Below are 27,252 nucleotides of genomic sequence, written 5' to 3' on the forward strand. Positions count from 1 at the left end.
AGGGAAGGCTTTGATTGCAGATACAGAAACGACGTGTCTGGAAGTAAATCGTTTCCGATACGGTGTTTCATTTCAGTGTAAACATAACCGTAGTCTGTTGGTGCCACCTGCTTGTCGTAACAGAGACAAGTTTAAAGCCGTAATACAGAACATTAAAGGCAAAGCAATAACATCTCCATGGAGACGAGCAGGTGGGAAACCATCCAGCAGAAAAAGGTACATAATGCATCTTTAAATTTATATAATCCATCCATCCATCCATTTTCTTCTGCTTATCTGGGGCTGGGTCACAGGGACAGTAATCTAAGCAGGGACTCCCAGACTTCCATCACCCCAGACACTTCCTCCAGCTCCTCCACGGGGACCCCGAGGCCAGCTGAGAGACATAGTCCTTCCAGCGTGTCCTGGGTCTTCCCCGGGGTCCTCCTTCCGATGGGTATTTTATTATTTATTTAATACGGAAGCCAAGAGGGGTCACAACAAACGCAAACACCGCAACAAATACAAATGCGACAACACAACAAAAAGCCACAACAAACCAAAAAAAAGCCACAATGGAAGTGATCGCGGGACTCTATTTTCCGACGGACCGATCAAGCGGCAAGTGAAGAAGAAGAACTACAACGTCAAAAGAATAATGATAAAACAATAAATTACTTTTACTTATTTTTCCAACTTTCTCACGTTGTAGTTCTTCTTCTTCACTTGCCGCTTGATCGGTCCGTCGGAAAATACAGTCCCGCAGTCACTTCCGTTGTGGCTTTTTAATGTGTTGTGGCTTTTTGTTGTGTTGTCGCATTTGTATTTGTTGAGGCGTTTGCGTTTGTTGTGACCCCTCTCGGCTTCCGTAATTTAATGAGACAGGGACAGCGCACAATTTTCACATTAACCTTAACAGGAGAGATGCATTGTACCAGGTTGTAGCACCAGTGATAATTTCCACCTGTAGTCCCTGGGCAGATTCATTGATTGGTTGTATTTAACTGACCTTGGCTATCAACTGTTCTTCCTGGAGACCTGTGCAGCATGTTTTGGGATAAATATAAGTAATTATATAGACATAGATGGGCCCGGTCAAGCAGAAGTAAACAGCAAGGCCAAAAATTCAAGTTAACGCATCTGATATAAAAACGTATTCAACAGATACATATGTACTCTAGTTTATGAAACTGTTTACCTTTTTTCTGTACCATTTTTGGTTCTAAAGTTACATACGTTTTAAACAGACCATGTATGAAACATGGAACAAAAATTATTTCCCAAATTTCAAAGACCTGCAAATCATGTAAATAAATGGATGTATTTCATCATATCTTGTGTTATTCGATCTTTGAACTGTTGATGAAGGTACATGATTTAAAAAAAAAAAAAAAGTATTTAAAATGATACAAATTTGCTTGGAAGGACTGACATATTTTATAGAAATAGTTTCCTTTCATTTTGAAGTAATATTAAAGTATTCGGAAGAAAAAAGCGACAAATTATGCAAAATCATGCACCTTCTACTTGTTTGCACAGTTTTCCCTCCGTTACTTTTCCCTCCGTTACCATGACCTTTCTTAATAAAAAATCTCATTACTCAAAAAGTAAGAGGTTTTTCAACCTAATCTTGTACCATATGGTAGAAAACTATATGAAGCAAATATTCAAACCAGTTTGTTAAGGATATGTAAGTGAGAACCAAGAGTTATCACTGTTTGTATTTATTGCCCAAAAAGTGCTGCATATTTCATTCCCTCCATTACCAACAACTTGAAAGAATATCACAGGTTTAACTTTACCCTGTTGGAGTGTAACTCTTTCCTACATTCTGATACTTTACTTATTTCAATAGTCCCTCTAGTTTCTGAATAAGAGACATTTGAATGTAAAAAATCTGCCCCTGTTTCCCTCCGTTAACACTTGACCGGACCCATATATATATTAGCACTAATAATAACAATAATAAATGATAAGTGAAGTACAGAAGACTCTAAAAAGCAGTACACCACAGTTTGAAAACCACTACATAGAGAAAATGCCTCAGAGTTTTCTCTGCTGCTGTATCTTCTCTAGTTAACAAACGGCAGCACAGTCTGTCTTGTTTTGTCCATAGGCTCCCGTGCTGTCTGGATCTTTATGTTGTATAGGCCCAGAGTTGCCTTCTCCGCGCCCGCCCACACCTTTTTAACTGGAGAGATGGCCACATGTTTGCAGCGCAGCTCTGTCTCTTATTATTCAGTTTTCACAGAGAAAACGTCATTGCCAAAGGTCTTTTGTCGCTGCTGTTTACAGTCCAGACACAAGGACGACTCCTGTTTGAGTGACTGGATATGAGGAGACAGCATTTAAAGGCAGATTACACGGCAAACACGGACACAAGCTTCTCATGTATTTAAAGAATATATTTGCATACATTAGCCTGCGCATAACAGTTCACTGGAGCCCTTCGCGTAATATTTCTTTATGTGCAAAAATACAAACCAAGTTCATTACCTATAAACTGGATTTCAAGCTCCACTTTGATGTCGTCTTACAAACACAACTCACTTCACATGGAAATTTCAAGCTGAAACTAGACACACATTTAAAATTTTACACTTTTGTCAACGTTAAGAAATACTCTAACAACCAGAGGCACGACACAAACCATCAAGTCTCAATCAAAATCAAGCTTTCTTTTTGGTTTAGTACTCAACTTTATTACAAAAACAACTGACTTCTTACCAAAACGAGATGCACGTTTCAGATTTTACACACCTTTTAGAAGAAATACAGTAATTACCAGAGATACGACTTATTCAAACCAACAAGTCTCAATCAAACTTTCAGAAAACCGAAAATGGAGATGCGCCGAGCCTTTCACATCATTTTTTTTTCTAATAGCGATTAAATGATGTGGCAATAAACGCTAACTCATCCTAACTCAGCTCACTAGTGCACTCCACGTAATACGGTGGAGTTATTATGTAAAAATGAAAATACAAACCGAGCTGATTACCAAAACATTTGATTCCAAGCTCCACCTTAATGACGTCTTACAAAATCTCTTACTTCACATGAAAATTTCACTCTAAAATGAGATTCTCACTTCGGATTTCATGCACTTGTGTCAATGTTGAAAAATGAAATACTGTAACTACCACAGATATGAAACCAACATGTCTCAATCAGAGTTTTCTAAGACATACAGGATTTTATGACACATATGTTGCCTCGAGATCTTGTGAAAATTCTGGTACATCATACGGTCTAAATTAGGGATGTGCCGATCGCATTTTTTTGCCGCCGAGTCCGAGTCCTTTGATTTTGCGCATCTGCCGATACCGAGTCCTGATCCGATACTTGTATAAAACATTATAAAATTAACTAAGAGCAAAGAATAAGATCCAGGATGTGATTATACTGATTTCTGGGCTGAACTTAGTGTGAAAAATCAAATATCCAAAACTTTAATTTTATTAACTTTTCTAACCATTCACCTCATTGTTGAAAATCTTTACTTTTCACAGTCTGGTCTTGGAATGTGTAACTTAGTAAACTTAATGAACTGGACAAAACAGGAACCAGACCAGAATCAGATCAGACCCTGAGACTCGACTCTGCACAGTTTAGAGTTTGTATATTTGATATTATATGGAAGCATGTGCATTACATTTGAAACATTTAGGTTAGTCTACGAAATCCAAATAATACAAGATCTTACCATTATTTGGTAAGACACGGGCCAAAAATCCCAGCTTAAGTGCACCACTAGTACAGCAGTCCGGGGTCGAGTCCACAGTCACGTGATCGGCACCGATTTCCGATCACGTGATAGGATCGGGACAACCCTAGTCTAAATACAGGAACTTTACATCAAATTATTTTATTCTCCTTGTGGTTTATTTTGCACAATCATAAACAATACATTCTGTGCCTTCATTATCATCATTAATATTATTTTTACGACCAGAAATGAAAACAAAAATCCTTATATACTTCACTTTACTTAATTACTTTTTCATTCTTATTACCGTTTCCTTTCTATGTTCATAATCGATAAATTTTAGTGCCTTCTTCATCACGATTATTAGTTTGTACGACCATAAACGAACAAAAAAATCAATAAATAATACATTTATTTTGTAAAATCATAAACGAGCTTCATCCATCTCCTTTTGAGCACGAGGTCCCAAATATGTACATGTGCATATTATTGTTGTTGGTTTTGTTTTTTGTTAGTGTTGGCAATTTTGTTTTACCTTGCTCAAACAAACAAATAAATCAATAAATAAATAATTGTGGGGTGGATAACTTAACACAAACACGGCTTATTTCACTCAGCACATTTCACAAGACAGAAATGAAGCTTTCCTGAAGCTTTAGAATGATCTTGAGCTGTATTAGAACAAGTATAAAAGCACTTAGATTAGACTAGTATACGTCCATGGACCACTGAGGGATTACACAGATATAAGACCACATGGGAATATAAAAGAAGTACTTGAATGTTGAAACTCGCATTCTATTTTCAAAATAAAGAGTTTTTCTTTATTTATTGTGGTATCAGAATCAGTATTGAGTATCAAGTGGGTTTGCAATGCCAAGAATTTCAGCCAATTACCACTCAACTTTACACCAAGCTAAAGTTTGATACTCACAAACTCAACTTACTCGGGAATCTCAGACCAAAATCGGCACATTTCAAACTGTATGTTTTCTAAACCAATGCACTGAGTCCTTGACACTGTACGTTTATGGTTCATTGATCAACTTACTACAGCTTAACTTATTACAAAACCAAATTCAAAATCAGAAGCATATTTAACATTTTACCCACTTTTTCCACTGTTAATACTGTAACTATCACAGATATGACTCACTCAAACCAACAAGTCTCAATCAAAAAATATTTTTAAAAAGCAGAAATGGTGATAGAGAGCCCTTCATTTTTTGGTTCATTAATCAACTTATTCCAAAAACAAATTCATATCAAAATCAGAAGCACTTTTTAAATTTTACACACTTTTTCCCACAGTTAAGAAATACTGTAACTATCACAGATATGACTCATCAAACCATCAAGTCTCAATCAAAATATATTTTTATATATATTATATTTTTTTAAAAGCAGAAATGGAGATGACACAGTATTTTTTTGGTTTACTACTCAACTTTGCTAACTTATTACAAAACAACTTACCGTATTTTTCGGACTATAAGTTGCACTTTTTTTTCATGGTTTGGGTGGTCCTGCGACTTACATATTAAAATTTTCAGACTGACCGTTGCGAGAGGGCACTCTAGGCTTGTGTGTCAGTATCTGCGCAAATCTGAAAAAGCCATTGTCCTGCTGCAAGTAGTGAAATATGCAGCAGAAAACAGTAATGGAGCAACAGAAAGAAAGTTTGGAGTGAGCAAGAACCCTAACCCTGGTAGAAAGCGAGGATGGAGAACACAGCTTCACGGCAACCGTCCTGGAAGTCACTGGACGACAAAGCCTGAACTCCTGTGACAACCGAAGTTGCGCGGAGTTGCTCAGAAGTGACACCGAGGATGAAGAATTCAATGGATTTAGTGATTTGGAGTGAGATCGAGAGTTTGGTAAACTTATGTTCTGTTGTTTATGCTATAGTTTTCTGAAGAACTTTTAATATGTTACATTAACATATTAACTCCTATTCAGTCTGTTGTACTTTATTCTATTGTTATTATTACTATAACTTGCCTTTCAAGATTAAATGTCGGCTCCTTGTCCCTGATTTTATTAATAAATTTACATCAAAAAGTGCGACTTATATATGTTTTTTTCTTCTTCATTGCACATTTTTTGGCTGGTGCAACTTATACTCCGGAGTGACTTATAGTCTGAAAAATACGGTACATTACTTGGAAATTTCATACCAAAATCAACAAAATCCATACATTTTAAATTTTACACATTTTTCATGTTAAGAAATACATTAACTAGTGCAGACACTCCTCAAACCAACAAGTCTCAATCAAAATATATTTTAAAAAGCAGAAAAGGAGATGACAGTGTTTTTTTGGTTTACTATTCAACTTTGCCAACTTATTACAAAAAACAACTCACATTATTTGGAAATTTCAAACCAAAACCAGGCGCACAGTTCAAATTTTACACACTTTCCATGTTAAGAAATACATTAACTACCACAGACACTTCTCATTCAAACCAACAAGTCTCAATCAAAGTTTCATAAAAGCAGAAATGGAGACGTCTTTCCGGGCTCCATCTCCTCCTCGGCTCAGAGCGGTGAACCATAATCTATCAGGGCTCATCAATCCACGAAGAGCTATCAGTCTCCTTACAGCGAATCTGACACGGACTTGAGTGTGGAAATGAAGACTTCTAATAAGAAAGATGTCATCGCTCACGGTTTATGCCATCGCCGCATTAACATATCAAATGTTCTTTTTATCAAGTGAAGATAGAATCGCAACTTTGCCTTTCTCCAAAACCTCTGGGGACATTTTCAATTTTAACGAAATCAAACTCCGCACTGAGACAAAAAAGTATGACTATTCAAGCACGGCTGCTGATACCATCTTATCATCGCGTTAGAAGAAAGAGAGAGATAGAGGAGAGAGGTCTGGAAGTCATGTTTAGCACACCAGATTTCTATGTAAACAAATGAGTCAAATAAAGCCTATTAAAGGTTGTATAGAGGATTTTTTTAAGGGAAAAGAAATACAGTGACAGTCCTTGTGCGCATTCAGAATTACTGTTGAAGTTTCCTGTCTAGAAGTAATTCAGCGACCGACGCGTCAGTTTTTAGACGCTTCGTCTGCTTCGGTCGCGCCATCGCTGGACGAGATCTCCAAGAATCACCTCAGTTTGGCTTTGCTCCTTTTCCTCTTCTCTTCTTCTTTCCTCAAAAACTGACTTTCTTTTGCGGCGAACCGGTCGTGGATTCTCGTGCGCCGTCGCGACAAACTTTGTGCGAAATGCGAGGAAGTGACAGTTCGAAAAAGCCTCTAAGAACCGCTTCATAAACCACGTAATCCCCGCGCTCCTACGAGTCAGTTATACTAGGGAGTTTGATTGACAGCCTAACAGCCAATAGAAAATGAGGCAGCCTCGTTTTCTATTGGCTGATGTTTATCTGGCCGCACTACGTCCACAGTTGATAGATTTTTGTTGTTTTTTTGGTCATCATAATTACAAAGCTGCTTCATCTCTGTAATGGTATTTTAATCTTTCACTGACAGTTTGAAACTAAAAAAAATCCTCCATACAACCTTTAAAGCTTCTGATTATCTGATTAGGGTCGTCAAAAATGTCATAAATCAGACACTAATCGATACTAAAACTTACATAAAGTTACATAATCAGAGTACGAATTATGAGTAACTGTATTCAGTTACAGTTACTGTTTCAGTGAGTGGTAATTGGATTACAGTTACTTTGTTGAAGTAAACGGATTACACGGAGGTATTTTCCTGTTTTCACATTTTGGGCGATATCCCTTTTTTTTCTTTTCGGTAATTCCACTCATTGCTGGACACTAAAACAGGTCTAAACCAGGACTAAACCAGGACTAAATCAGGACTAAACCAGGACGAAACCAGGAGTAAACCAGAACAAAAACCAGGTCTAAAACCAGGACTAAAACAGGACTAAAACCAGGACTAAACCAGGTCTAAACCAGGACTAAAATAGGACTAAACCAGGTCTAAACCAGGACTAAAACCAGGACTAAAACCATGACTAAAATAGGACTAAACCAGGTCTAAACCAGAACAAAAACCAGAGCTAAAACAAGGACTAAAACAGGACTAAAACCAGGACTAAACCAGGTCTAAACCAGGACTAAAACAGGTCTAAACCAGGACTAAACCAAGACTAAACCAGGACTAAAACCAGGACTAAAACCAGGACTAAACCAGGTCTAAACCAGGACTAAAACCAGGACTAAACTAGGACTAAACCAGGACTAAACCAGAACAAAAACCAGAGCTAAAACAAAGACTAAAATAGGACTAAAACCAGGACTAAACCAGGTCTAAACCAGGACTAAAATAGGACTAAAACAGGACTAAAATAGGACTAAACCAGGGCTAAAACAGGAATAAAACCAGGACTAAAATAGGACTAAAACAGGAACTAAAATAGGACTAAAACAAGGACTAAAACAGGACTAAAACCAGGACTAAAGCAGAGAAGAGAAAAATACCAAAAAAGTTCTAAACAAAGAAAAAATACTGACCCTAAAACTGTGTTTTTCCATGTACGATAAGTTTATATAGGAGACGTTATTGTGACAGGCCTAATCAAAATCAATACTGAGTATTAAGTCTTCCTTCCTTATCTAAATCTGAGTTTGACATTTTAGGATCGAGACAAAACTGCGTCTACGTAAACAAAATAAATCACTTGTTAAACCCATTAAACCCTAAATCTAACCTAACGACGCGCTGCCGTGTAACACCAGACCTCCCCGCCATTTCATTAACGCGCACACGGCCGCTAATGCACGCTTTATAACCCAATCAGCCAATCACGACGCTCGGTGCAGAGGCCCGCGTCACATGACTACCCGTACTTTAACCCGGCGTTCATTTGCAGTTAGCTTTGTCATTTTGCGCTAATGTTATTCTGGTGTTTTTTTTGTTTTTTTTTTCCATCCTTTAATGCGATCTGGGAAGCCTCAGCTCCAGCTTCCATGAGTCTAACGCTAAACCCCCCGTGGGCTAAGCTAATCAGTTTCCAGCATTTCTGAGGGAGACAATGATCCCAGCGTTAGCGCCGGCTAATGACAAGCTAACACAATTAGCCTAGCCTCCCCGGAGCACGCCTCTGAGCCGGTGCACACTGTTGCCCCACCTCCTGCTGGCTCCTCATCCACTTTCCCTACATTACTATGGAGTCTAATGGCTTCCTAATAAGAAGACAGATGGAAGCAGGAGGAGAGGCATTCGCGGTCTTCTTGAGTTACTCGCGTGTGGGGGGTTCTGCGCTACATCTATGACCGCACCGGTGTTCAGCGCTAGCCTCTCTGCTAATGGGCTCATTTATTTACACGGTGGTAATAGTATTGGACATTTTAAAGGGCAGCACCCGTGTGTTTCAACATTGCTCCGACACAATATCTAATAATATAAAGGCCTAACAAATCAAAGGTATCAAAGGCAGCGGAGGATGATTTATCGCGCGACTAAGCTGTTAGAAGTTACAACCAGAGCCTCGGCGATTTATCCCTGTATTGTTTTATCGTCGAGAGCGTGGAGAGGAGAATCCGGCCGATAGTCAAACCTTGGATCAAGGAGGAGCAGTGTGGTTTTCGTCCTGGCCGTGGAACACTGGACCAGCTCTACACTCTCCATCGGGTGCTCGAGGGTTCATGGGAGTTTGCCCAACTGGTCCACATGTGCTTTGTGGACTTGAAGAAGGCATTCGACCGTGTCCCTCGTGGTGTCCTGTGGGGGGTGCTCTGGGAGTATGGGGTCCGGGGCCCTTTGCTAAGGGCTGTCCGGTCCCTGTATGACCGGAGCAGGAGCTGTGTTCGCATTGCCGGCAGTAAGTCAGACCTGTTCCCGGTGCATGTTGGACTCCGCCAGGGCTGCCCTTTGTCACCGGTTCTGTTCATTGTGTTTATGGACAGAATTTCTAGGCGCAGTCAGGGGCCGGAGGGGGTCCGGTTTGGGGACCACAGGATCTCATCTCTGCTGTTTGCAGACGATGTTGTCCTGTTGGCTTCATCGAACCAGGACCTGCAATGTGCACTGGGGCGGTTTGCAGCCGAGTGTGAAGCGGCTGGGATGAAGATCAGCTCTTCCAAGTCCGAGGCCATGGTTCTCGACCGGAAAAAGGTGGCTTGCCCTCTCCGGGTGGGTGGGGAGTCTTTGCCTCAAGTGGAGGAGTTCAAGTATCTCGGGGTCTTGTTCACGAGTGAGGGAAGGCGGAATCGCTCTCGATTTACCGGTCAGTCTTCATTCCTACTCTCACCTATGGTCATGAGCTCTGGGTAATGACCGAAAGGACAAGATCGCGGATACAAGCTCTTGAAATGAGTTTCCTCCTCAGGGTGGCTGGGCGCTCCCTTAGAGATAGGGTGAAGGATGGATGGATGGATGTTTTATCGTGAATTTAGACTTGATTTCATTTTCAGTTCATAAAAACAAATATTACATTGGATCCTTGAACATAAAAAAACTTAAAAATCACTTTTACACTACTTCGAATCCTCAATTTAGCCACAGAAAAAAATATTTTATAGCGTATTTTCTTTTGCTATATAATTCCAGATAGGGGTGTGCAAAACTATCGAAATATCAATCTATCGTATCGTTTAATGTGATGATACAGTATCGATATCGTGGGCTGCTGTATGGTTTTATCGAGAATTTAGAGTTGAACATAAAAAAAACTTTTAAAAAATCACATTTACACTACTTCGAATCCTCAAATTAGCCACCGTTTTGCTTTGTGAAAAAATATTTAATAGCATATTTTCTTTTGCTACATAATTCCAGATAGGGGTGTGCAAAAATATCTAAATATTGACATATCGTATCACCTAATTTGGTGATACAGTATCGATATCGTGGGCTGCTGTATCGATATATCGTCACAAGTATTTTTTGGTATATTTTACTCAATTATTTTGTTACAGTTTTGTTGTTTGTTTAGTGAAAAGAAACTCGTTTATGCAACACATTTGACATTTTCACTGTTTTGAGGATTAAAATGTTTGTGTTTCATATTAACTTTGCAAAAGAAGATTTAACAAAGAAGAAGATTTAACAAAGACTTTTAGTATCCCCCACGCTCCCTTCGGGGTCACAGTGACCCGAAGACATTTTTTTTTTCCTTCCAGCTCTCTTGGGGTGGGTCAATCAGATCCAAAAATTTATTTTCAAATAAATTCTTGCCAGGCAAGAAAATAAATTTTTGGGTCTGATTGACCTGCCCCAAGAAAGAAGAAGGAAAAAAAAAATGTCTTCGGGTCTATGTGACCCCGAGGAGAGCGTGAGGGGTATCACAGCCATGATTTAACCATTATTTATATTGAACCATATCGAATCAATTTGAAATATATTGTATTGAATTGAAAGTGCACTGTATGGAGGTATGTATCGTATCGGCAACTTTTTCATGATACCCAGTCCTATTTCCAGATGTCTTGCTTCATATATTTGACGTCTTTTGCATATAAAATGTAGAAAGTAGTAAAAAAAAAATTTAAAAAAACAACAACATTTGACTGTTAGTGTATGTTTCGAAGTTTTCAGCTTGTCCAAGAAAGGGTGGAAGTAAAAGTCTGGAGACCAACTGGACGTCTTACGCAGGAGAAATTTATTTACCATCAATAATTCGGGCCCGGGGGGACATGAAAAGTCAACATAGTCTGATTTCAAAAGAGAACATAGTATGATCTTTGAGTGTTAAAGCCCCTTGACTCTGCTTCCGGAAGAGGAGGTTTATAAAGCAAGTGTGGTGAGACTGTGAAGGCCAGTAGACACCGGTTAGTCAGCAATATGCCACAATTTAGATAATGGTTCATGGTGTAAATTTAGCTTTTGTGAGTCAATGTTAAACCGAGATGTACGTGGAAGATATATTACTTAAATTCTCTTACAGTGTATTTCTCCAAAGTCCAAACTTTACCCCAAATAAACAACATTCCTTGACTAACTGATTTAAAAAGAACCAAGCTGATGACAATGTTAATGATTTTTGCTGCTCTATAGACGACTAGTTTCATAATTTCATAATAAAAACATCAAAATTTTGTTCAGAATTCACTTTTTTGTATGGACTTTTTTGTATGATTGTTTGAAAAATCTGACAGTAAATATGAACGTTTACTTGCACAATTCATAATAAAAACAAAATGTCGGTTTAAGTTTTACTGTGTCTTTATAGATTACTGTACTTTTGTAATTAACAAACTTTTGAGGAGAAAATTCAGTTTGTCGACTGGACAAAGCTGCGAAACGTCTTCAACCAAACTAACTTTTGTTCATGGATTCTACCTGGACGAGGGATTCTTCACATACCACAATTTTGTTGAGAATTCACTTCTTTGTACAAAGTTTTTGCTTGTTTTGAAATTCCCACCGTAAATATGAACGGTTATTTGCACAATTCATAATAAAAATAAAATGTTGGTTTAAGTTTTACTGTATCTATATAAATAACTCTACTTGTTTAATTAACAAACAAACCACAATTTTGTTCAGAACTCACTTTTTGTTTCAAAGTTTCATAATAAAAACATATGTATCAAAATTTTGTTCAGAATTCACTTTTTTGTATGAAGTTTTGGCTTGTTTGGAAAATTCCACAGTAAATATGAAGGATTATTTGCACAATTCATAATAAAAATAAAATGCTGGTTTAAGTTTTGACTGTATCTTTATAGATTACTGGACTTTTATAATTAACAAACAAACCACAATTTTGTTCAGAATTCACTTCTTGTTTCAAAATTTCATAATAAAATCATATGTATGAAAATTTTGTTCAGAATTCACTTTTTTGTATGAACTTTTGGCTTGTTTGGAAAAATCTGACAGTAAATACGAACGCTTATTTGCACTGTTTTGTTCAGAATTCGCTTCTTTGTATGAAGTTTTTGCTTGTTTTGAAATTCCCACAGTAAATATAAAGGCTTATTTGTACATTTAATTAATAAAATACTGGTTTGTCTGTGTCTAAAAATAATTCTCCGTGTCTAAATGAAATTAGAGTCACTTTAGGTCTATCAGACCCTTACAAAACAAGACCAGCTTAAGCCCCCCTTTTGATAAACCAACCAAAGGTGTACGAGATGTTAATGGATCGCTAACACTGATTGGATGTTGATTCTGGTTGTGTTTGGACGATAAAAGGCCCCTGTCATCTGCCACATTACATTGCATTACACAGCGTAGAGTCTTATCACCGAACCACATCGTCAACATGAACTAATGGACCCCACTAATGTGCTCCTGATTGAAAGGCTGAGTTTAGGCTGTGGCTTCACTAATTCAATAGAGTAAACAGACTGGTGCACAAACACGGGCAAGGACAAGTAACCTCAGCAAGCCACAAAATCTGATTAGACATTGTGTTGTTGTCATTCTAATGAAGATGCTAAATATACAAACGTTCATATCCACAAGCAGGAAAAGCAGCTGGGGAAGTGGTTAAAGAACATTTACACATCAAAGGTGAACTATTTAACATTTGGTTGGGTTCCGTCTGTACTTGTTTTCATGGAGATGTCATTGCTGTGCCTGGAATGTTCCACAGTGTGACATTAAACACCTCTACCTTATGGCCTTGTCACACCTTGTCGATTTAACGTATGCTGATGTACCAGAATTTCCCTAAAAGGCTGGCATACGCTGAACTATTGTTGTTGTTGTTTTTTTGTTTTTTCAATTTTCATAAAAAGTTTGACATATACATAACATATTAGTAACTTAAATAGAAGTGTGAAGAATCCCTCAGTTGTCCAGGTAGAATCTACGAGGAGGAGAAAAATCAGTTTATCGACTGGACAAAAGTTAGTTTGGTTGAAGACGTTCCGCAGCTCATCCAAGCTGCTTCTTCAGTTCTGGTCAGACACTTCTTTATATCTGTCTGCAGGGAGGACCTAACTAACTACCGTATTTTCCGGACTATAAGAAGCGCTTTTAAGCCTCTAACCCCATCAAAAAACGGCCTTGCGCCCCGCAATCCAGAGCGCCCCAGCACGACTTCAGTAAACTACAAAGCCGCACCACCCGCAGCGCACATAAACACACACGGAGCAGACAGCGGCCGCACAGCGAAAAACACCCACAGCCGCACTCATCGCTCCACGCCGACGAGGAACGGAACGGAGGAACGAACCGAAAAAGCGAGTGCAATGTGCCACTCTGAGCCACAACTGAACAACTGAGTCACTGCGAACACACCAACAATCCAGCGGTCCCAGACAGCACCCTCCCTACACGCCACAACTGAACAAAGCCCAGAGTCACCGTGAACGAACAAACAAAGTCCCACTGACCCATCCAACTGTTGTGTTTCGTTTAAAGTCCGGTGCGGTTTATTTGTGAAAAAAGTTTGAAAATAGACCATTTAATGACAGTGCGCCTTATAATCCAGAGCGTCTAATAGCCCGAAAAATATGGTAGTCTGAAACTAATACACCTACTTTTTTACAGTTTCTGTTAGTTAGTTAGGCCTACTGACCTCTACTGGATGTGGGGTCTAACAATTGTTAGCGTAACAATTCAGGGTCATAATGGTGCTCCCTCACCTCTGGACCTGACCTGGCTACACCAATTGTTCTCTTGTTTGTTTTGAATTAGGTTTGGGTTAACTTTTGTCCAGTGGACAAACTGATTTTTCTCCTTGCCATCTTATATAGAGCATTTTGACAAGTTATACCAACTAATGCTTAGCGTGCTGCCAGCATCCACAACTTATGCCCAATGCATCGCGCACGGCAGCGTACTGCCAACGTATCTCCAACGCTCACATCTCCTCGCCTATAAAAAGGCTGCCGCTTGACGATTCATAAAAGCTCTAAAGATCGCAGTCGCAACATTAATCAGCATCATGCCGAAGACAGCTGCGAACCATGAAGTCTGGAGGAGTACTGATGGTTTCCTCCCCATTTTTATATACCAACTTCCCTACATGTTCAGTAAGTTCTGTGGTCGTCAGAACATGTCAAATACGTCTGCATGTGTCAATATGTGTTGGAGATAAGTTCGATATAAGTTACACATAAGTTCAAAGCACGTTACTCATAAGTTATGGGTACGTTAGACATTATCTATTTAGTATTTGGTCTTATGAGTAAATTACAATTAACATGTATGAACGGGTGTCAACGACCACATAACTTACCTTCAACTTATGGCCCATGTTTGCTCAAAATCTTTCGACCACCTTGCCGTATGTGGACATATGCCAGCGTGCTTCAGCGAGCTCAGAACTTACACAAAACTTACCTATAACTTATTTGACAATCAGACTAAGCAATAACATCTGCATGAAGAAAAGTTACACAATGCACCTTTAACCACAAACTTAGACCTGTCATGAATAAAATGTTGAAGCAGGATAATCCCAGTACAAAAATCTGTATCCATGATAAATATTGTGGCCCAAAATATACAGTTCCAGCCTTTTTACACTGAAGTCTATGTCGTAATTATCCTGACAAGTCTAATCATAATGATGTTTAGCAGTGTTTTTTTGTGAAGGTTTTCAAAATATACACTTGATATTAAAATGTTCTAATCAAAACAAAAGTTGTAATGTTGAACACAGTGCCCCTCTACGCTCATTACTCCCCACACGAGTTTATGACTTTATAATTCTTCAGCACTTACTTGTACTTGGCATTGACTTCATCCGCCGCTTTGTGATAGTTTTCAGTGGTGACCTTGTAGAACTGAGCGCTCTGCAACAGAGAGAGAGAGAGAGAGGGAGGAGGGAGGGAGGGGAGGGAGGGAGAGGAAGAGGAGAGAGGGAAGAGGGAGGGAGGGAGGGAGGGAGGAGAGAAGAGAGAGAGAGAGGGAAGGAGGGAGGAGAGGAGAGAGAAGAGGGAGGAGAGAGAGAGGGAGAGGAGGAGAGAGGAGAGAGAAGAGAGGAGAGAGAGAGAGAGAGAAGGAGGAGGGAGGGAGGAGGGGAGGAGAGAGGAGAGGAGAGGAGAGAGGAGAGGGAGAGGGGAGAGGAGGAGGGAGAAGGAGGGAGGGAGAGAGGAGGGAGAGAGAGGGAGAGGAGAGAGGGAGGGAGGGAGGGGAAGGAGAGGAGGAAGGAGGAGGGAGGAGGGAGAGGAGAGGGAGAGGGAGGGAGGGAGAGGAGAGGAGAGAGGGAGGGAGAGAGAGAGAGAGAGGAGGGAAGAGAGGAGGGAGAGGAAGGGAGGAGAAGGAGGGAGAGAGAGAGGGAGAGGGAGAGAGAGAGGAGAGGAGAGAGGAGGAGGGAGGAGGAGAGAGAGGAGGGAGAGAGAGGGAGAGAGGAGGGAGGAGGGAGAGAGAGATGGAGGGAGAAGAGAGAGGGAGAGAGAGGAGAGAGAGAAAGAGGGAGGGAGAAGAGAGAGGGAGAGAGGAGGAGAGAGAGGAGAGGAGAGGGAGGAGGGAGAGAGGAGAGAGGAGGGAGGAGAGGAGAGAGAGAGAAGAGGAGGGAGGAGAGAGAGAGAGGAAGAGAGGGAGAGGAGAAGAGAGGAGAGAGAGAGAGAGAGAGGAGGGAGAGAGAGAGGAGAGAGAGAAGGGAGAGAGAGGGAGAGAGAGAGAGAGGAGGAGAGGGGAGAGAAGGAGGAGAGAGAAGGAGGAGGAGGGAGGAAGGAGGAGAGAGAGGAGAGAGAGGAGAGGAGGGAGAGGAAGAGGGAGAAGGGAGGGACGAGAGAGAAGGAGGAAAGAGGGAGAGAGGGAAGAGGAAGAGAAGGAGGGAAGAGAGAGAGAGACAGAGGAGAGAGAGAGAGCGAGAAAAAGAGGGAGAGGGAGGGAGAGAGAGGAAGAGAGAAAGCGAGAGAGAAGGAGGGAGAGAGAGGGAGTAAAAGGTAGAGGGAGGGAGAGAGGGAGGGAAGGAGATGGAGAGAGGGAGACAGGAGAGAGAGGAGACAGAGGAAAGGAGAGAGAGGAGGGAAGGAGAGAGGAGAGAGAACAGAAGAGAAAGGAGACAGGGAGGGAGGGAGTGCGAAACAGAAAAAGAGAGAGGGAGAGATCGAGAGAAACAGAGAGAGACGGAGAGCAAGCGAAAGAGAAGATAAGAGAGAGAGAGAGAAAGAGGATAAGAGAAAACGAGAGAGGATGAGGGAGACAGAGACAAAGGGAAAGAGAAAGAAAGGAGGGATGAGAGGGAGGGGGAGGGAGAGGAGTCAAACGTGAGTACAGCTGTGATTATAATCTTTACACATAAAAAAAAAAATAAAATAAAATCTATCCAATTTATTCCACGGCTCCATCCTCTTTTCCATTAAGGCAACAAGGGAACACTTTAGTCCAGACCTGCAGCCGAAGCTTCACCAAGACCATCAACCGTCACTCAAACTATATTAAAACTTTATGAGAAGGTGTCTGGAAGATATTGGGGTCAAACATGGTAAATATTTAGTTTAGTTATCCATATAAGTGCGTTTTTCGGCTAAGAGAGCGGCGAAAGCAATAAAAACGTCGGCGCCGGGAGCCTTTTAGCCTCGTGGTCGTTATTGTGGTTATTTGGATGGGAGTGTATACAAGCTTATGCAGCCACAAAAGACTCTTGTAATAACACGGCGCAATCCTGTAAGGGTCAGAGGTCGCCGATGGACACGACGGCGGGGCGGGGCAGCGGTCATCATTCCCCCCGTGACCCGTCGCAAATGAACCCACTCAGCGTGAATTACCTCGTCAAACGCGCGCGCACATAAACCAGGGGCCGCACTGCAAAAAAATACATTTCAACTTGGACACAGAAGGAGAAGATGAGAAGATGAGGAGTAGGGGTGTGCAAAAATATCGGAATATCGACATATCGTATCGTCTAATGTGATGATACAGTGTCGATATCGTGGGCTGCTGTATCGATATATCGTCAAGAGTATTTTTTGGTAAATTTTACTGAATTATTTTGTTACAGAGCTACAGTTTTGTTGTTTGTTTAGAGGAAGGTCTAAACCAGGACTAAACCAGGACTAAACCAGGTCTAACCCAGGTCTAACCCAGGTCTAAACCAGGACTAAAACAGGTCTAAACCAGGTCTAAACCAGGGCTAAACCAGGGCTAAAACATGTCTAAACCAGGTCTAAACCAGGGCTAAAACATGTCTAAACCAGGTCTAAACCAGGACTAAAACAGGTCTAAACCAGGTCTAAACCAGGTCTAAACCAGGACTAAAACAGGTCTAAACCAGGTCTAAACCAGGGCTAAACCAGGGCTAAAACATGTCTAAACCAGGTCTAAACCAGGTCTAAACCAGGTCTAAACCAGGACTAAACCAGGTCTAAAATTAAACCAGGATCTAAAACAGGTCTAAACCAGGTCTAAACCAGGTCTAAACCAGGGCTAAAACATGTCTAAACCAGGTCTAAAACAGGGCTAAAACCAGGTCTAAACCAGGTCTAAACCAGGACTAAAACAGGTCTAAACCAGGTCTAAACCAGGTCTAAACCAGGACTAAAACAGGTCTAAACCAGGTCTAAACCAGGTCTAAACCAGGTCTAAACCAGGACTAAAATATGTCTAAAACAGGTCTAAACCAGGACTAAAACAGGTCTAAACCAGGTCTAAAACAGGTCTAAACGATGCTGTGTGGACCGTGTCTCCTCTTCCTCTTCTATCAATAATATTTTAATACGGTTGAGTAAAGTCTGGGCTTTTTATTGTCTTTTATCAGACAAAACATCTTGTATTACGATATCCTAGTCTTTGCTTCTCTACAGCAAACCAAGTAATCCAAAGTATTCAGATTACATTACTCACTTTAAGTAATTTAATGGATTCCGTTACAAACTACAGAAAGTTTTGTGTGCCTGATTGTTAGTGGTGGTCATCGGTAGAGGTATGCAAAAATATCAGAATATCAATATATCGTATCGCCTAATGTGATGATACAGTGTCGATATCGTGGGCTGCTGCATCGTTATATCGTCAAGAGTATTTTTTGGTATATTTTACTGAATTATTTTGTTACAGAGCTACAGTTTTGTTGTTTGTTTAGAGGAAGGAAACTCGTTTATGCGACACATTTGACATTTTCACTGTTTTGATGATTAAAATGTTTGTGTTTCATATTAACTTTGCACAAAAAGTGATTTTACAAAGACTTTTAGTATCACAGCCATGATTTTGCCTTTATTTTTACCCATATTGAATCGATTTGAAATATATCATATCGAATCAAAAGTCCACTGAATCAAGATATGTAACATATCGTGGCCTGTGTATCGAGGTATGTATCGTATCGGCAACTTCTTAATGATACCCAGCCCTAATGAGAAGAGTGAAGGGGACGATGAGATGATTAATTTTTAATAACTCAATTAAATCATTGCATTTATATAGTGCACCTAAAGAGCTTTACAGTGCATCAGTCATTCTCTCCACGCATAGGCTACATTTACACCGAAATTAATCACTGTATCACCGTACTGGAAACGATTTGCATCCAGATACATCGTTTGTGTCTGCAATCAAAGCCTTTCCTAACCACACAGTAAAGCGAAATGGCCTGAAACGCTGGTCACATGACGAGGCTGGCGTCACAATGTCACTTGGGCGGTAAAAAGAAGGAAGTGGGGCACCGTGTCTGAAGTTGCAGAAGCCGATTTCGAGCCGAGGAAGACGGCAAGCGTGAAAACAGTCTTTTCGTGGACCGACAACGATGTTCAGTTGTTACTACATACTACATATTTTTAAGATGAGCATGGCGGCTCAGAGTGTGGATGACTGATGACATGAACCCAGCAAATCAGGAAGGCGCAAGTGATAGTGACATGGTCCAACAAGGACGGCAACTAGAGCTCCTACGTCAATGTATCAATGTTTTCAGTCGTCCACACAATGCAAGATCAGATCCATACTCAGATGAATTCGTGGGAGTTGGCGGCACCAGATTATTCCGTCTCTCGAGCCGTTTTCCATGGGATTAGTGTGGACGAACACCGCATCCACAACGAAAACGACTCGCGTATGTACTAGCGTTAATGAGGCCTTAGCAGTGGCAACATACTACTGCACCTACAGCTCCTCCAGGGTAGACCGCACTGCAACAAAGCGTGGCCAAAATTTAAGATATAAACACTTAAATCTATCAGAAAATGACCTAAAAGTAGTGAAATTATCTGTCCATGCAACACGATGATTTTAAGATAAGATAAAATAAGATAATCCTTTTGTGACAAAGACGGCCTTTGTCCCCATTTTTCACCTTAGTTCAGTTACATCTATCTGTATCAACTAAACAGCTAAATAATAACTATCCCGGGTTTGTTTTATTTAGTCTTTGTTTAATTGATCACATTCACACAGTTACGTTAAATTCATTTTATTTGGTTATATCCCTTCATTTTTGTTTAAACTTACCACCTTTACCTGTGACTCCACATGGTCTGGGAACAAAAGAGGGGGCGTGTCCTTTGGCAGCCATATTTATAGGCTCAGGGGGAGGTGTTGGCCCAGACCATGTGGAGGGAAGCCTCAGAAATGGTTCTCTTTGTTTTATCAAATGGGTTATTAGAATTTTGGTTTCAGTGTATCTAGTTAAGTTGGAGCACTGTTCAGTTTAAAAGGGGGATTAGGCTTCAGAAAATAATTTAAGGCAGCACCAGTAAGGAAAGGAAATTGCTACAGTTTTCCCCGTAAGTTGGTGTGAACCCAGGGGGAGGGACTTCCTCTCTGGGGGGTATATAAGTAGAGGCAGTTTAATCAGTAGGGAGGTCACCATCAGTGCAGCCAGGTGCCTGTGGGTATTTTCTTTTGTTGCGTTATTTTCTGTTGCTTTTGTTTAGTTAAGCACAGTTCTTTTTTGTAAATATGTATATAATTTTGCCCACGACTTGGAAGGATCCAATAAAGAATTTGGTTTGGTGAAGGACAACTTTGCACTGGACTCTCATTTTGACCACTTGGGCCAGCTTCCCCACACCTTTATTGTCTCCCGTGAGAGAAATTTGTCTTGGGACAGGGGGTAACATGCTTTATCAAAAAACAGAACAACACAACACAAAGCACCACATAAACAAACACCATAGAACAGAATAAATACTTAAAAATTACTTGACAATTTATCTTAAAATAAACCACCTCTAGACTAGACTGTCTCCGAACGACTAAGTCAATAATAAACCTGAAAACAAGATGAATAACCTGATATAACTTTCAAAATCCTGGCCAGATCAGAGAAATTGTACAGCGTGGTCGAAGAGAGGCTGCTAATCTGTGCCACTGGCCCGTCCGATTACTAGGGCTGGGTATCATTTAGAAGTTGCCGATACGATACATACCTCGATACACAGGCCACGATACGATACACATCTCGATACAGTGCACTTTCGGTTCAATACGATGTATTTCAAATCAATTCAATACGGTTCAATAAAAATAAAGGCTAAAAAGTCATGGCTGTGACACTAAAAGTCTTTGCGAAACCACGTCTTGCGCAAAGTTCATACAAAACACAAATATTTTAATCATCGAAACGGTGAAAATGTCAAATGTGTCGCATAAACGAGTTTCCTTCCACTAAACAAACAACAAAACTGTAGCTCTGTAACAAAATAATTCAGTAAAATACACCAAAAAAACACTCTTGACGATATATCGATACAGCAGCCCACGATATCGACACTGTATCATCACATTAGGCGATACGATATATTGATATTCTGATATTTTTGCATATCTCTATCAATGACCACCACTAACAATCAGGCACACAAAACTTTCTGGTAATCCCCTACAGATTACAGATTACATACACCAAAATGTAGTTTGTAATGTAATCCATTAAATTACTTAAAGTGAGTAATGTAATCTGAATACTTTGGATGACTTGGTTTGCTGTAGAGAAGCAAAGACTATAATATCGTTATACAAGATGTTTTGTCTGATAAAAGACAATAAAAAGCCCAGACTTTACTCAACCGTATTAAAAATATTATTGATAGAAGAGGAAGAGGAGACACGGTCCACACAGCATCGTTTAGACCTGTTTTAGACCTGGTTTAGTCCTGGTTTAGACCTGGTTTAGACCTGTTTTAGACATATTTTAGTCCTGGTTTAGACCTGTTTTAGTCCTGGTTTAAACCTGGTTTAGACCTGTTTTAGACCTGTTTTAGACATATTTTAGTCCTGGTTTAGACCTGTTTTAGACCTGGTTTAGACCTGGTTTAGACATATTTTAGTCCTGGTTTAGACCTGGTTTAGACTTGGTTTAGACCTGGTTTAGACCTGTTTAGACATATTTTAGACCTGGTTTAGACCTGGTTTAGACCTGGTTTAGACCTGGTTTAGACCTGGTTTAGACCTGGTTTAGACATATTTTAGTCCTGGTTTAGACCTGGTTTAGACCTGGTTTAGACCTGGTTTAGACATATTTTAGTCCTGGTTTAGACCTGGTTTAGTCCTGGTTTAGTCCTGGTTTAGTCCTGGTTTAGACCTGGTTTAGACCTGGTTTAGACCTGGTTTAGACCTGGTTTAGACCTGGTTTAGTCCTGTTTTAGACATGTTTTAGACGTGTTTTAGACCTGGTTTAAATCCTGGTTTAGCCCAAAATGTGAAAACAGGAAAATACCTCCGTGTAATCCATTTATTTCAACAAAGTAACTGTAATCCAATTACCACTCACTGACACAGTAACTGTAACCGAATACAGTTACTCATAATTTGTACTCTGATTACGTAACTCCGGTACATGTAATCTGTTACTCCCCAACGCTGGGTACGATGAGAAAAGCGAGGGGGACGGTGAGATGATGAGAGGCAGAGGGACGTGGCGCAAACCGAAGTGTAAATTGGTGGGACTGGGCGTACGGCGAGTGGACGGGAGGAGTATTTGGAGCGCGGCGAGGAGTACGTAAACTCTGCTCCCATCGTCTACCTCGCCGCTTCTCCACAGTTAGTTCTGCCGGGCTGAATTCACGCCAGCTCCAGTCGCGCTAATTTCTCCAGCTCAGAATCCACAGACTCGAGTGATTAAGATCAAACTGATAGAAGATGTGCTCATTAATGCTTGGCTGCAGGTGCTCGGGTTTTTGGTGGTGACTAAATCAGTTCAGAGAGCAATTTTAGGTTTATTTTGAATTTGTTTTAGGCATATGAGATCATCGCTTTTCCTCCTGATCGGATTAGTGCAAATGAGAAGTCTGTATCGCGCAACACATTTTTGTATCGAAGAACTAAATAATATAAAATTCATCAGTAAAACCATTATTTGATAGAAAAACAGACACAGTTCAGTTTTTGCCTCAAGTAAAAAAAAAAAAAAAAAAAAAAAAGGGGGAAACAAATGGCCTGGTTGAGACCTGATTCAATCCTGGTTTAGTATAGTCCTGGTTTAGTCCTAGTTCAGGCCTGGTTTAGTTCTGGCTTAATCCTGGTTTAGACCTAGTTCAGTCCTGGATTAGTCCTGGTTCAGTGCTAGTTTAGTATAGGCCTGGTTTAGGCCTAGTTCAGGCCTGGTTTAATCCTGGTTTAGTCCTAGTTCAGTCCTTGTTTAGTTCTGGCTAAGTCCTGGTTTAGACCTGGTTCAGTATAGTCCTGGTTTAGACCTAGTTCATTCCTGGTTTAGTCCTGGTTTACTCCTGTCTTAGTCCTGGTTCAGTATAGTCCTGGTTTAGACTTGGTTCAATAAAGTCTTGGTTTAGTCCTGCTTTAAACCTGGTTTAGACCTCAGTATAGTCCTGGTTTGGACCTGGTCTGGACCTGGTTTGGTTCACTATAACCCTGGTTTAGTCCTAGTTCAGTCCTGGTTTCGTTCTGTTTTAGTCCTGTTTTAGTCTTGTTTTAGTTCTGGTTTAGTCTTGTTTTAGTTCTGGTTTAGTCTTGTTTTTGTTCTGGTTTAGTCTTGTTTTTGTTCTGGTTTAGTCTTGTTTTTGTCCTGGTTTAGTCCTGGATAACTATTGTCCTGATTTAGACCTAGTCCAGTCCTGGTTTAGTCCTGGTTTAGTCCTGGTTCAGTCCTGGTTAAAAACACTTGTGAACGAAACCACAGAAAACTTCACGCATATTTTTGATTAGGGTACAACATTTAAAAATCTAATAAATAATAATGAATTTGTAAAAAAGTCTATTTCATTTCAACATAAACCAAATGATTCTAGTGAAGGTGTGTGGATTTTAAAAACACAGTGGAGCACTTCTTATAGTCTACATATGCAGGATTTGTGTGTTAAACATGTGTGAATGAAACAGGGTTCAGAATGTGTAAATATTAAATTCATTGCAGTAGTTTTCAAGTTTTGAGGAGCTATAACAAAAGTATCAATGTAATGTAAAATATCAGTATCAATGTGAATTTTCAGCAAACATTAGACTGAAAATAGTTATTCGAACTTAATTGTAGAGAGGATTTTAGATACCGACGTGTTTTTAGTCACCTTCTATAACAAACACTGCCAAAAAGATCAGAAAATATCGTAATCTGAGCCTTTTCCCCGTCACAGATCTTGGTGTTTTTGCAGTGTAGAGCGCTCAGTATACTGCCCTGGCCTGATGGTTATGGGCCTGTCCTGAGAGCCTGTTATGTCGTTTATGATGGAGCAGTGAGAGGCCGTAAAAGATGATGGATGCTTTGATTGAGACCTGCGAGTTTATGTAGTGTCGACTAAAACAAATGGATTGTAATAAGGTCTGCAGTCAGTCACACTGGAGACGTCGCGGAGAATAAAAGATGCACAAACGCGCTTGTATTTAAACAAAAGGTTTCTACGTGGATGAATACATTTATATGGCCTTGTTCAGCATATGTTAATAATAAATAACACAAGCTTTATTGATACTTTGCAGTGACATCGCGCTGGGGGGGTTCTACATGTGTTTCTATTGTTGGCATTGTCAGAAATGTTAAAAAAAATATATGTTAACACTTTATAATAACTACACCTTATTTAGCCTTAATAAAGCATGAACAAAGACTTAATTAATAATGATTCACGCTTAGTAACTACTTAATTACTACCTGAATCAGCATTTAACTTGCACTTAATTCGCCTGTGCTGTAGTTACTCATAAGTATTTCTTACTTAGTTACTCATGAACTAACCGTTTGTGTGTGCATTTGTAAATGTATATTTAAGTCCAAATTTGAGCATTTATTAATGATTAGTAAGCCATGAAAGAATGATTTACTAGTAATGTATTATTGTTTCTCTGGAATTTGACCAACCTTAACAAATGTTTAATAAAGCATAATTAGTCTTCACTTTAGAAAAGTTCTCAGAAAGACTTAACTAACAGATAACAGCTGCCGGAATTATCATTGCATTGCATTATTAGTAAATCATTCGCTCATAGTTTACTAATCATTAATAAATGCTCAAATGTGAACTTAAATATGCATTTGTAAACATGCAAATGGTTAGTTCATGAGTAATTAAGAAGTATTGAGTTACTATTTAATGTTAATGTTAATTTAATGTTAAATTAACTCTAGAACAGACTGGACTCATATAAACTCCGAGAAAATGTTAAAGTTGATTCTGTGAGAGTCAATTTTAACACTCCGCTTTTTGCTGTGTATGTAATAGGGATGGGCATGATTAATCGATTAATCGATAATTGATCATTAAGAATTTCATCGATTACGTTCATTTTAATCGACAAACCGAATGTAGGTTGCTGTGTGTAGTGACCAAACAGGGTCCGTACATGTGTCTCTCTGCATCAGAAGGAGCGAGACACAAACAGAAACATTCGGTCAGTCTGCAACGTACCGAGCACAAATGTGTATTTAACGATGATTTGTACAAGAAATTCCACGCTTTCCATTCCGGTCGGGACAAGTGTGAGTCCATGTGCACAGTGAACAAAGCAGGAACATATGTTTTGGTGTCCAGTGGGAAAAAGTTTTACCAGGTGAGAGTCGCACAATGTCGATGACGAGTCCCAACCTCCCTCCCCCCGTACGGTGTCCTGGTTTTGACAAACGCAAATATGGTCACACTAACCTGTATTCACCTGAGTCATGTCTTTTAATCCGACAGAAATTGAACCGCATCAGCGACACAAGAGCTGTAGTTTTATCTTCGCTTAGTTTATGCAAATTAGCGATGCGGTTTTAAGTTTTGTTTCTGTGAGATTTGCGCAAAACTGAATTAAACACATTATAATGTCAAACGGGCTGATGTGGCTCTAGAGTCGTTACGGTTTATATGTCGTAAAGTTGAATTTATTTATGCAGATTAGTAGTGCAGATAGTAATAATAATGATGATCATTTTAATATAAAAACGTTAATGATTAATCGATAATCGATCGTTAATTCTTCCGACGATCGATTAAGAAAATTTCATCGAATGCCCATCCCTAGTATGTAACGTTTCTGGTGGAGGAAACGCCACTTGTTTGTCTCCACGGAGATGTTACTGCTGTGGCATAAAAACCGATCCACCTCCATGAGACAAGCAGGCAGAGTCACGAGTCACATCTGCGGAGGAGCGAGCCCACTCACCGTTAACAAGGCGCGTTTGTCGAAGTGCTACTGTTAAAAATACCTGTGATTAAATAATTGCGAGATTGAAACGCTTAATGCCATACTGTGGAACATTCAGTACAAAAACAATACAATGTCCATGGATCCAAACCAGGCGTGCCCTCCATCAGAAAAGCTACACAGTGAACATTGAACCTTTAATTATTGTTTTCTAGTAACAGATATGTCAACAAATGGCAAAGCACTTAAGAACATCAGAATGGAACAGTAAATGCATTCACAGCCTCTAAAAAGGCTTCTGAAAAAATGATAATTACTGGTTTGCAAATCAAAATTCAGTGCAGAGAAAGATGTTATAGTATGTCTGCCGATTCCCTGTGTTAGACATTTCAGCAGAAGTGTAAAACCGCTTTTATTCGTACTTTTTGGGCTGTGTTTTGGCAACAAAGGAGAAATAAATTGAACCTGAAGTAGTCTGAGGTTTGATTTTATTTTCTGCATTTTGCCTTCAACATCAAGCAAATGTTGTGGTGCAAAATTATACAGTTAAAGACATTTTTATGACAAATTTTCTCTGCCTTTCCAAGCCCCATCTGTTTTGTGTTTATTCCTAGTGGTGTTTTCATTGCTCAAAATTACCAGTAGGTAGTTGAGTCACCTTTTTGTCACTATGGAGATAGATAAGTTTAATGCCATGCTGTGGAACATGTATAGAAATAAAATCATCTCCATAAAGACAGGCAGGTGTGGACCCTTCTCCGAAAAAAGTTACGTAGTGCATGTTTAAAGGGACAGCCTGGAATTTTGGACATAGGGCCTCATTTCCTAGTGAGCCAGAGTGTCGGAGACGTGTTTAGACGCTTTTTAAAAATAATCCATCCAGTCCTTGTATTTGCAGAGGTCGCTGGTGCTAGACTAGTGCATGTCAATGGTCATAGTTATCCTGCCACTAAAAACACTCCACAAAACACCCGAAGCAAATCTATTATTACACCAGACTGTCGATGTGAATGTTTGTTTTGATAGAATAATTTTAAAAGTACTCTTTACAGGCAAAGGGATAACATCTAGGCCTGTAAAGATAAGAGATTTTGCTGGACGATTAACTGACCAAGAAATTATTCAGATAAACGATAATATTGACATTTTGAGATCAATTTCAACTAATATGGAATAAAAATGCAAGTACATCCTTTCAAAGATTTTTTTATA

The 27,252-nt window shown here is 39.8% G+C and overlaps 1 protein-coding gene across 2 annotated transcripts in view; it reads right to left on the minus strand.

The window, feature by feature from the left end:
- chchd3a (coiled-coil-helix-coiled-coil-helix domain containing 3a) overlaps positions 1 to 27,252 on the minus strand; it is a 305,052-nt gene that overhangs the window by 61,354 nt on the left and 216,446 nt on the right. For both annotated transcript variants that reach the window (XM_020940968.2, XM_020940967.2), the window contains exon 7: positions 15,304 to 15,374. In XM_020940968.2, the coding sequence (XP_020796627.2) occupies positions 15,304 to 15,374 (71 nt within the window). The remainder of the gene's footprint in view (positions 1 to 15,303; positions 15,375 to 27,252) is intronic.

This window comes from Boleophthalmus pectinirostris, unplaced genomic scaffold (genome assembly GCF_026225935.1).
Source record: "Boleophthalmus pectinirostris isolate CB_2022bp ecotype Guang Dong unplaced genomic scaffold, ASM2622593v1 HiC_scaffold_18, whole genome shotgun sequence".
Classification (NCBI taxonomy): domain Eukaryota; kingdom Metazoa; phylum Chordata; class Actinopteri; order Gobiiformes; family Gobiidae; genus Boleophthalmus; species Boleophthalmus pectinirostris.